Source organism: Xenia sp. Carnegie-2017, unplaced genomic scaffold, assembly GCF_021976095.1.
Source record: "Xenia sp. Carnegie-2017 unplaced genomic scaffold, XeniaSp_v1 HiC_scaffold_24, whole genome shotgun sequence".
NCBI lineage: Eukaryota > Metazoa > Cnidaria > Anthozoa > Malacalcyonacea > Xeniidae > Xenia > Xenia sp. Carnegie-2017.
In genome coordinates, this window is record NW_025813487.1 from 11,207,875 (window position 1) to 11,220,354 (window position 12,480).

The 12,480-nt window shown below is 33.8% G+C and overlaps 1 protein-coding gene across 2 annotated transcripts in view; it reads right to left on the reverse strand.

Annotated features, from left to right (window-relative positions):
- LOC124450352 overlaps positions 1–12,178 on the reverse strand; it is a 29,666-nt gene extending 17,488 nt beyond the window's left edge. For both annotated transcript variants that reach the window (XM_047001008.1, XM_047001007.1), the window contains exons 1-9: positions 11,848–12,178; positions 10,482–10,943; positions 9,833–10,144; positions 3,426–3,887; positions 2,492–2,797; positions 1,884–2,188; positions 1,462–1,600; positions 1,028–1,324; positions 147–222 (exon numbers count right to left, since the gene is read on the reverse strand). In XM_047001008.1, coding sequence (XP_046856964.1) covers positions 147–222; positions 1,028–1,324; positions 1,462–1,600; positions 1,884–2,188; positions 2,492–2,797; positions 3,426–3,887; positions 9,833–10,144; positions 10,482–10,943; positions 11,848–11,905 — 2,417 coding nt within the window. In that variant the 5' untranslated portion in view covers positions 11,906–12,178. The remainder of the gene's footprint in view (positions 1–146; positions 223–1,027; positions 1,325–1,461; positions 1,601–1,883; positions 2,189–2,491; positions 2,798–3,425; positions 3,888–9,832; positions 10,145–10,481; positions 10,944–11,847) is intronic.
- Between the last annotated feature and the right edge of the window lie 302 nt (positions 12,179–12,480).

Genomic DNA, 12,480 nt, shown 5'->3' on the forward strand with positions numbered 1-12,480 from the left:
TTAAAGGATGATATCTAAACAGACTGCGTGTGGGAAATCTGGCTGTGTACATTAAGAGGATTTTTAAATACCGTACATTTTTTCTCAAGCTAATATTTGAAATTTTGAACTTTCAGTTTTTATTTTTCAATTTTTCATGAACTTACTGAAATTGTGTCTTTGGAAATGAAAGCTCGTAGATCAATGTTCTTTTTGTGGCTTCTACGGAGTTTGTTAATGGTTCTAGAAAATACAAATAATAAAATTTCTAATTATTCTCCAAAAACGAAATAATTTGTGATAGATATGTATGACTAAGCTACGACGAACGTCACGCAAAATAACATGTACAATTTACACATTATTTGCAAAAGGAATATAAACATTATATATAAACAGGAATATAAACCGTACGTCCTGTGTCCCAAGTGCAGGAGGCACCATTTTACTATGGTGATAGCGGGAGGGCACATTGTTATACACTTTGTATAATATATATATATATTTTATATATTATTATGGATAATATTCCTGGATAAAAGAGCGCTCAATATTCTATATATTAGAAGAGCGTAAGATAAAATGAACTAAAATATAATGGACAATTGTTTGCTGTCGCTACTGGAGTTTCACGCCGTAGGGCGATTCAAGATCGCACAGCAAACAATTGTCCATTTTATTTTAGTTCATTTTATATTTTATATATATATATATATATATAAAATGAACTAAAATAAAATGGACAATTGTTTGCTGTCGCTACTCAGAGTTTCACGCCGTAGGGCGATCTTCAGGCAACTGACAGATAATATTTTATTTGCTGACTATATACATCGACTAAAAGGTGTTAAGTTACATGACGGCATGCACTAAACATATCGGAACGTTTATTTAAAATGTTCTTTTTACGTCCTTTCAGGATAAGTAGCCTTTCTTCTAATATATAGAATATTGAGCGCTCTTTTATCCAGGAATGTTATCCATAATAATATATATATATATATGTATGATGGGGTTATATGAAAATCATAAAAAATTTGAACATTACTTCCATTTGTATAAAATCCTAAACTTTCGCTGCGAAAGTCTTCCCCCATGGCACCATTGGCGAGAATTTGTATAAAGTACTTTGTTGAAGCGTTCAGTTGATGCGCTCCCCATTCTCTATTCATGGTTTTGAATTTCAAAAAGCAAACACCACTTTCTGTTCTTGAGAGGCATGTCGTGTAGTTAAAATTCACGCCATGTTGTCCTTTGGTTTTGGGTGGTTCCCAAGTAAAAGTTAAAGTTGATGAGCTTCGAAACTTTGTACTAATGTTAAACGAAGCAATTCTTGCTACTGCGGCTAAACAAAAGTTTATGAGTTTTTGGTAAATCAAAACCTCCATAGTCAAACATCTTTCTAATTTTTTTCAATGAGCAGAAAGATTAGTATTCAAACATATTGACAAGCATAATTCTAACATTGTATTCAGTACTTACCTCTTCCACAAACTTCTATCCGTAAACATGGTTGACCAACGTATTTCGTCGGGATGATTCGCAATCCTCTCGTTCTAATACGGCGAGAGAAATTCTTTATGGCGGCGTCTGTAAAGGCATTTTTATTTCCTTGAAACGCCTGAAAAAGAAACGAACATATTTAAAAGCATTTTTGAAGAAAGAGGATAGTATTCATAATCAGTCTTCATGATCTTTGTAAATTCAAGACTAAAACGCTCAAAAGTCAAGAACATTGTGTAACATCATAATTGTGTATTGAAACAAAGATAGATTGGATAGCTCAATCGTCGTAAAGATTTCACTGTCTAAACTCGGCATACCTGTTTTTGATATAAAACTTAACGTACATAACCAATCAAGAAAATACGAGAATTTTTATTGATCTTTTCTATGAATGTTACCTTTTCTAAGTTTTCATTCAGAACGGATACCCAGTTTACAAGATCATTGCTGACGTTCAAGTGATACTCGTACACCCATTTTGGGCTTGAACTGTCCCCAAAGATTGTAAGGGTTTCGATCTCATAATGTCTTTGGAAATTAAGCTGAAGATAATGATTGCCATTTGCATTAGGAGGACACCATGAACTACCACTGGATATTCTAGCTGCGTCAGCACTGTGATCCTTTAAAGCGGCTGAGGCCGTGAACAAGTAGTCTGGAAACTTTCTCCTATCATTTAATATTGGCAGATCGCAAATATGACCTGAATACAAATGCAAAACAATTTTTAATTTGTGTTTTTTTTACTATGAAATATTTTGCGTGTAGAATAGATAAGATGCTGTAGAATAGAGAAAGTTTTGAAGAATGGACAAAGTGTTGTAGAATGGAAAATGTGTTATACAAAATTCACAAACTATTAAAAAAGTATTTGCATTTCATAATAGCATACATATACCACAATTTGATATGATATGAAGTCAAGTAGGAATCATGCAGGCTTTGAAATGCCTGATTTAAACTGCGAAAATTTATATGCCTGAAATTAAAGATGTATAAAACTTACTGCAGCTATCTTCTTTAAGTGACCTCCGATCGTTTGTACATTCATACTCAAAGTAAAGATATTTGTTAAGTTGAGGGCAAATATTGGAAGAGAAAAGGTTATCATTTACAAGTACTTTACACTTGTGTTGGCCATCACAGTGTCCTTTAAGATCACATGTTACATCAACACTACAGCTGTAGTTGTAACTTGAACCACAGATATTTCCTTTAGTCAATCCACGATATGATGCAGTCTTTATTTTCATGTATTGGTTATTGGAGCAGCTGACGTTCAAAATCCTATGTCCAGAACATGTAAGCGAGCCTAAATTAATAAAAAATAAAAATTAAGGATGTGGGTTGATATGAAAAGTACAAGTCATAGTTTTTTCTTCTTTCTCTCAGTGTATTATTTTTTTATTTTTACATAACTTTCTAAATTTGTGAGATCTGCATTTGAAAAATTGTTCTCCTATAGCGTCATCAGAAATTTATTTGTAAATTTTTTTTTGAAAATTAAAAGAGTTGAGCAAGGACTGCAAATTTTTAGATAAAAATTATGGTGAATGATGCAGTGCAAATGGACCTTCTGTTGACGTTAATTTCACAATGTTATTATAAACATTTATTGAACTATGAATTCTTGTATAATTAAGCTAGGATAATACATTATTGATTAAGTGATTTCTTCAATGCTGCTAAATTTTTCGGAAACATTCTTCCATAAACAAGTTTTTAAAGTGGAGCCAAGTAAATTGTGTGTTGTTGACTGTATGGTATGTGACACTAGAATTGAAGTAAAATTTTTGCTGAGCAAAAGTACATACTAATACAAGGAGAATTGTTGTTTACAAATAAACAGATATAACTTTTGAAAGGTAAATTGTAATTTTTTAGATATGCACATAATACAAGTGTGAGACAAATTCTGGAATTATTTCACATCACCTTACCAAAATGAAATGTTTTATTTAATCTTTCATCACAGTTGGTTACCCTTATGTAAGCGTCAACTCCTTGACGGTCTCTCAAAGGTGAAAATGAACCATTCACCAAACATCTGTCTTCATAGCTGTGTTGATCGTACTTCATTGTCAGACCTCCCCATGATGTTTGGGTTATAGATGTGGAGCAGACTATTTGATTAATACTTCCACTTTCACTGAAGTGGATGTACAGCATATGAAGGCCATAACCAGGTCCAAATATCTGGTTTGGTCGAAGGCAACCCGGTACATTTAGTTTCATTATGTTACCATTATCTAAGTAGGTGAATTGAGCCGCTGGATCAAGACAGTTATCAGAAAGTTCCAAATAATAAAAACCTCTTTGTTTAAATATTGTCGACGCCATCAACCCTGTGTTGCGAATGCACTTTCCAGATTGAAGATGTTTAATGAAAAATCCGCTGGTGACTAAAATATAAAAAGAGAAAAACTTCATCATCAGAGTTTTAATATGGATACTAAGATATACGAACTATATGCAATTGAGGCAACTCGTGAAAGAAGTCTGGTAGCAGAGAGAAAATGACGCACAAAAGTGAAGCTATTTCAGAAGGAAGAGATTGCCAAAATTCATTTTTGTGATTGGATATCTCGTTTGTATATACCAGATGAATGTTCAAAACAGCCAGTTTTTGAATTGCGAAATTTCGTAATTAGTCTGATGTAAAAAATCATTTGGTAACTCATAAACATAAGCATAAATACCTAGAGTTTGTAGGATGGACAAATGTGTTGGTAAATATCGTAAAAATTTAATACATGTTTAGTTGATGTAATCTATCCCCGATTGAACAGTCATGAACAACAATCTGACGGAAAAGAAGATATTGGTCTTCATGTACATGAAATTACTGTTCTAAATCAAGGGTAAAACTAAAAGTTCTGTCGGCATGTTTTTTAGTTAATTCTGTCAAACTTTGTTGCCAAAAACATGTGAAAATTTAGTTGAGGATTTGCCCTTTTGTTTGACTTATGGCTGATATAAATATGACTCCTTATACTCCTATATTACAACTGCATGGGCTCAGGTTTAACAAATGAGATTTGAAGTTGTTAAGCAACGTAAAAGCTATCATACCGGTTACAGGAAGACCAAGAATCCAATACACAGGTTATAGCGAGGGATAACTTATTAATGCAGTCAGACTTAGTGAAGAATGTAAAAAAGCAGCAGCAGTTATGCTAAGATCAAATTCTAATCATGAATATCCTATGATTTCTAATTAGCAGCAATTTTAAAAAACACTTGAGAAAAACGACGATTTTTTTGAGAGCAAACATGTTTCGACATTATCAGAATGCCATCTTCAGTGCAGAATGATTAGTGTTAAGTAATATGATACATAATATGATATGAGTAAATTAATTACAATGAGTATTAAGTATTAATAACTATAACGTAAGTTCTAAAAATAAGTATTAAGAATTTATAACAAAAGTATTATTATAAAGTAAATATAGTGTTGTAGTGGTGAACTTGGATATTTAAATCGGGATTAGTTTTATTAATGTGTAGAGCTTCCTTGATTTTGAGTGAGAAAGTGGATTGATCAGTGTCGATGATTTTAAAACAGGAAGGTGAGAATTTGTTTTACATGAAGGAGAGGCTTGAAGATGTTTGTAGATAGTGGAGTTTTGTCTGTGTGAGTATGTTCCTTTATCCTGGTAGATAATTGGCGAGAAGTTTCACCAATATAACGGGAATTACATCCCGCACATGAAAATTGATAAACTACCATAGATTTGGAAAGTTCGGGAAGTGGGTCTTTAAACGAAAATAAAGATTTTATTTTGAAAGATGTGAAAATAAGTTTAACGTCAATGTCAGTGCAGTAGCGTTTAATGATTTGTGTGAGTTTGCGTTGTGTGTGTCGTGAGTAATCACCTATGTAAGGTAGTTTGAAATAACGTTTATTGTCAGGTTGTTGTATATCGTTAGTGTTAGTTGTGGAGTTAGATGAGTCAGTGCTTTTCTTGTTGTCCAAATAGTGTTGTATAGTGTTGTTGATGAAATGAAAAGGAAAAGAATTACGTTGGAGAGTGAATATTAGTTTCTTTAAATCACGTTGAAAGCCGATGTCTGTGTTGTTGAGTTTCCGTGCTCTGTCGGTCAGTGTTCGTATCAGTCCAATTTTGTAATTTAATGGTGTGAAACTAAAAAGTTAGTCAGTAGTCCTGTATATGTTGGTTTGTGGTACGTAGAGGTCATACAGTTTTCATGTGATTTAGTTAGTAAGATGTCAAGAAAGGGTAACTGATTGTCTTGTTCGGTTTCGTATGTAAAGTTTATGCTTTGATGTTGTTTGTTGATGTATTCGTAAAGAGTAATGCTTCGTCTTTGTTATGAAAATACAAAAATGTCGTCAACGTATCTGCGGTAAAATAAAGGTTTGTTGTTGCTGTAGTTATTTAACCAGTTTCGTTCGTGAAAACCCATGAAAATGTTGGCTAGAATGGGTGCCAAGGGTGAGCCCATACTTACCCCGTCAATTTGGTCGTAGTACTTACCGTTAAATAAAAATGAGTCTCGGCCGTAGTGATGTTAAACAATAGTTTTAGTTCTGTTCTGCTCATTTTGAATGTAGGGTTGTTGGTAAAAATTAAATCAATAGCAATGTCTATGGTTTCGGTCAGTGGTATGTTGGTAAAAGGCTTTCAACGTCAAAAGAAATAAAGAATTTGTCATGTGGAGCGTTAGTGTTAAAAGATAAAAATCATCGATAAAACTAAAAGAATCTTTAGCAGAATGGTCATTAGGTATTAGGGTTGGAGTAAAGAGCTGAGGTATTTGGCTAATTTGTAGTTATACGAATTGATTGAAGAATTTATAGGTCTGATAGGAGGTATGTCATTGATATCGTTTAATTTATGAAGTTTAGGTAAACCATATAATCGAGCTGGCTGTGAACCTCTAGGGTACATTTCTTGAAATGATTTTTCGTCTATAGAGTTTTTTTTCTTTAAGTTACGTAGCAGTCGTTGTAACTTTGCTTCACGGGAAATTGTAGGATCATGATCGAGTGGTTTGAACTTAGATAAATTGTTAATTTTAGTGAGGCAAGAGTTAATGTATACCTGACGATCCATAATGACTACACCATTGCCTTTGTCAGGTTTAAGAACAATGATTTTGTCATTATTACGGATGTTCCTTAGAATTTTATGTTTCTTCAGGTCTTTAGGAGTTGGATGGTAGGAAGTTACGTACGTGTGTGCCAAGTGACCAAGTTCCGTTTTTAGTATTGAATAGTCCTCTTGTTTGATAAGTTTATTTCTTAATGAATAGTGGATTCGTTCGAATGTTGCCAGAATGTCGGAGGAGTGGATTTTTGGAGGTTTGATGCTGAAGTTGAGACCGTTTTTTAGAGCGTTAAGTTCATCTTCACTTAGCTTTACAGATGATAGGTTGGTGACAGTGTCTTTATGAGTGAATGGTATAGCCTTGCTTTTGGTCAAATTATTTAGTTTCTTACGGTGTGTCGAAAATATTTTGTTTAGTTGTTTGTCGACATTCTTTTTGAGGGCTTTATTTAAGATATGCCAGTCAATTGGGTTAAGAAAGCTTTTGATTTCTTCTGTTTTGTTCGTCAGGTCCCTATCCAGTGTTCGTAGTTCTTTAGATCTCTTCGTTATCGTAGTTCGTAGTAAACGTATGTCATTGATACCCTAGAGGTTCACAGCCAGCTCGATTATATGGTTTACCTAAACTTCATAAATTAAACGATATCAATGACATACCTCCTATCAGACCTATAAATTCTTCAATCAATTCGTATAACTACAAATTAGCCAAATACCTCAGCTCTTTACTCCAACCCCTAATACCTAATGACCATTCTGCTAAAGATTCTTTTAGTTTTATCGATGATTTTTATCTTTTAACACTAACGCTCCACATGACAAATTCTTTATTTCTTTTGACGTTGAAAGCCTTTTACCAACATACCACTGACCGAAACCATAGACATTGCTATTGATTTAATTTTACCAACAACCCTACATTCAAAATGAGCAGAACAGAACTAAAACTATTGTTTAACATCACTACGGCCGAGACTCATTTTTTATTTAACGGTAAGTACTACGACCAAATTGACGGGGTAAGTATGGGCTCACCCTTGGCACCCATTCTAGCCAACATTTTCATGGGTTTTCACGAACGAAACTGGTTAAATAACTACAGCAACAACAAACCTTTATTTTATCGCAGATACGTTGACGACATTTTTTGTATTTTTCATAACAAAGACGAAGCATTACTCTTTTACGAATACATCAACAAACAACATCAAAGCATAAACTTTACATACGAAACCGAACAAGACAATCAGTTACCCTTTCTTGACATCTTACTAACTAAATCACATGAAAACTGTATGACCTCTACGTACCACAAACCAACATATACAGGACTACTGACTAACTTTTTTAGTTTCACACCATTAAATTACAAAATTGGACTGATACGAACACTGACCGACAGAGCACGGAAACTCAACAACACAGACATCGGCTTTCAACGTGATTTAAAGAAACTAATATTCACTCTCCAACGTAATTCTTTTCCTTTTCATTTCATCAACAACACTATACAACACTATTTGGACAACAAGAAAAGCACTGACTCATCTAACTCCACAACTAACACTAACGATATACAACAACCTGACAATAAACGTTATTTCAAACTACCTTACATAGGTGATTACTCACGACACACACAACGCAAACTCACACAAATCATTAAACGCTACTGCACTGACATTGACGTTAAACTTATTTTCACATCTTTCAAAATAAAATCTTTATTTTCGTTTAAAGACCCACTTCCCGAACTTTCTAAATCTATGGTAGTTTATCAATTTTCATGTGCGGGATGTAATTCCCGTTATATTGGTGAAACTTCTCGCCAATTATCTACCAGGATAAAGGAACATACTCACACAGACAAAAACTCCACTATCTACAAACATCTTCAAGCCTCTCCTTCATGTAAAAACAAACTCTCACCTTCCTGTTTTAAAATCATCGACACTGATCAATCCACTTTCTCACTCAAAATCAAGGAAGCTCTACACATTAATAAAACTAATCCCGATTTAAATATCCAAGTTCACCACTACAACACTATATTTACTTTATAATAATACTTTTGTTATAAATTCTTAATACTTATTTTTAGAACTTACGTTATAGTTATTAATACTTAATACTCATTGTAATTAATTTACTCATATCATATTATGTATCATATTACTTAACACTAATCATTCTGCACTGAAGATGGCATTCTGATAATTTCGAAACATGTTTGCTCTCAAAAAAATCGTCGTTTTTCTCAAGTGTTTTTTAAAATATCCTATGAATTAACACGAATTGCAACATCGTGAACACAATTCTTTGTACAATTTTTAGAGGCTGTTTACATGACTAACCGAGATTCAGTGAGGCCTGAAAGGATGTCGACGCATTAAGTGCCACAAGTCATTCCTGTTGTAATTCTCAAATTAGACCTCATTACTTGTTTTAATTTTAAATGCTTTGCGTATTTATAAAGTCAGAATATGGTGAAAATGCTCAAGAAGTTTAATATGATGATAAGTGTTTAATCTCTTTCATTTGCCAAAATCATTTATCGCTTCACCGAATCCCAGCTAACATAGCTCATGTAATCATCCACTTAGAGTTCCAATGACATGGTCCCATTTCCAACTCTTTGGAGAGTGTAAACATGCATTCGTGCTATCTTGGAGCAAAAACGTATACATCGCATTGTCATATCATCTTAGTCTTAGTACTAGAATTAAGCTTGCAATGAGCACTACAGCAATTGTTATCGTTTTTAGTTAAGTTCTTCGTTTTAGGTAATGTATTAATTGCACCTTAAACTTGCACTTTTGTATTAAATGTATCGAAGTACAATTAAATGACAAAGGTTCATAAATCACTTTAAGTGCTCGATATGTTCAAAACTCTAGAATATTTGAAAGCTACAAAGAAAAGATTCAGTCAATTTCAGCCCGCACGTCGATTTCAGGTCGCACCCCCAAAAAAATCTTTTCCCACTCTTATACTTGTGAATATGTGAACAACTCTTTCAAATGAAGCATGCTCCAAGTAACCAGTTATGTGCAGTAACTAGTTTTGTTGCTGCGAGTTATTAGCTGGTAAAAATTTATCAATTGCTCGGTAGAGCCAAACAAATTTCAAATAAATTGGATTTTTAATGTTTGGACCACGAATCTTTCATGCAGAAAAGATATAACTGAAACAATGACTTGTTTAGAAATGAAAAGATACTTGACTGAAAGACAGCATTGAAAAAATAATTTTACCGAACTCCATCAACTTACTGTGGCAGGACTCGTTGAATGACGTCATGTTATTGCTACATTGATATTCAAAGTAAAGATACTTGCTCAAACCAGGACAAACATTGGAAGGGAGAAAAAGACCGTCATCAACAGTTACATTGCACTCTCGTCGACCATCACAATGTCTTTTTAGATAACATGTAACATCAACACTACAGCTAAAGTTTTTATAATGTGAACCACAATTTTTCCCTTCACTCAGTCCACGGTACGACGCAGTTTTTATAATCATGTATTGACCTTTGGGACAGTTGGCGTTTGTTATATTCTGTCCAAAACACGTGACTGAACCTTAAACACATGAAAGGTATAAGTGCCAATGAAATTGAAGATTTCTGTTTTCATGAATTTGAAATGAGAGAGGGCTATTTGTCTCAAGGAATTTATTGAATAGAAGATTACTGGTAACGATGAAGGCTTCCTGTTTTTGAGACTGTTCAAAATTTACACTTAAGTGATTGAGAGATTGATTTGATTATCAACTTCAGTTTAGGCGTAGTCTGAAGGCTTTTTAGGGCCACAGAAGTATGGGAATATATGTTTTTAGCTTTGCCGTCACATGTACTGTCGTTTTTACTCACAAAGAGTCAAACACTTTTTTTACCAATCATTAATGAAAAAAACTCACCAAAATGAAATCTCTTGTCTGCAGCATCGGAACAATCTTGTGTCAAATTCAAATACGGATCAACACCTTGGCTTCTGAGTCCAGGGAATGAAGCGTTGACTGCACACAAAGGAGTAGGAACCGTTTCAACTCTTGTTGACAAACCACCCCAAGATGTTGGTGTTATTGCTTTACTTGCAGTGCAAGCGTCTCTATAAGGACTGAACGCATCAATGTATAGATAAAACATACTAAGATTGTGGCCGTTGAACGGTCTATTAAATCCAGCTAAACAACCCTGTCTTTTGATGTTTATTATAGCGCTGGTATTTAGGAATCTGAACTGTGCAGCTGGATCAAAGCAGTTGTCAGAAAGCTCTACAAAGGAAAGACTTCCCCATTGACGATCATAAGACTGTATTTTGGCTGTGTCGTTTACACACATTCCAGTGAGGAGATGCTTTACAAAGAATCCATCAGAACCTATTGAATAGATTTGTATATTTATCGGCTTCGAGTTGACTATCTGTGTGCACTAATGTGTATGTTGTCAGAGCTTTGGAAGTCATGGGAGTTTGAGTGAGCAAATGCTCGCTGTTTTCGGAGCATGGGTATTTCTTATATAGAAAGGACAACCTGAAATTTGGCTTTTAGATTGACGTTTATGACGTAAATGAACCAGTTATGACGAAAACGGAATAAATCTATATTTATGTTGTTTAACTGTTGTGCGTTGATCACAACTTTTGTAAGATTCCAAAACCTTTGGTGTTATTCAAAATGGTTATCTCAAATTATCATTCTTCTTTTCATGAATAATTATGCTTTACATATATAAGGACACCATTAATAGGACACCGTGTTGTGTTAGACCGTCAAATTTAATTTATCAAGGTTTTTTTTCATTCAAAAAACCTTCACTTTTGCTCGTTCTATACTTTTGCTAGATTTTGCACTATATAAACATCTATAATATAGTTTGATATATTACAGCAAGAAGCGCAAACTTGAAAAAGCTATTTTATTTTAGAATGAAACTCCTAAGAGTGAAGTGAAAATGTGTATAAATCAAAAACCAAGGACATACATTACGTTTTTAACATAACATTACGACAACAGTCTGACGACATTCTTTATAAAGACAAGGACTGTTTGTTCGAATTTGATGTGAGCGATAGTTTAAGATTATAATAGAAAGGTACTCATAAGTCATAAGATACCAGACTACTTCAAGCCTACGCACAAAGAAAGAACATGTTACTTGCGAAATAATAACATTTCGACTGATGATTTTTGATGTGGAATGTCGTTTCTATTTTATGTTTCTACAATTTATTGACCGGTAACGAATAGCTACAATTTATAATACTATACGTCAAAAAATCACCTTGCTCCAAAAGAAAGAAAGCCCAAATCAGCAGATGCGAAACGAGTTTTCGATACATTTCTAATTCTTCGATCTTTTTCGACTTAACTGCAGGAAGTTCTGGTGTTGATATTTCTTTAAGCAAACGTCAAGAAAATTTAAGATATGGGAACTGAACGATTTGGAGGAGGTTATGCACCATTACAAACGCAGCATGGGAGTTTTAAAATATTTGACAAAGTACAATGAGGATAACGATGGATTGAAGCAACTCGCATGAATATTATATAAGTAGCGAATTTCTTGCTGAGAAATAGGGAAATTCGTATATTATAATTTTTTCAACAGAAATCCGATGTATTAATCGTAGCAGCTACAGGCTTTATATTTAAAAAAGCAGTTTATTTGGGCAGAGAATACGCAGCATACAAACATTCGCTTTCTCATTTCAATGTTTTGTTTTAAAAGCATCTCCAGTCGTTCGAGTATTAGAAGAAGCTAGAAACGTGTCACTCTGTGTTTCAAATCAGATAATAGCAAAATAAATTAGTTCTCAGCTTTGTAAAATCAATGCGATAACATGCAATGTGATACACAAAAAGTGAAACGCATTCTAATTTGAAATCGAAATGATAAAATGAATGAGAAAACGGC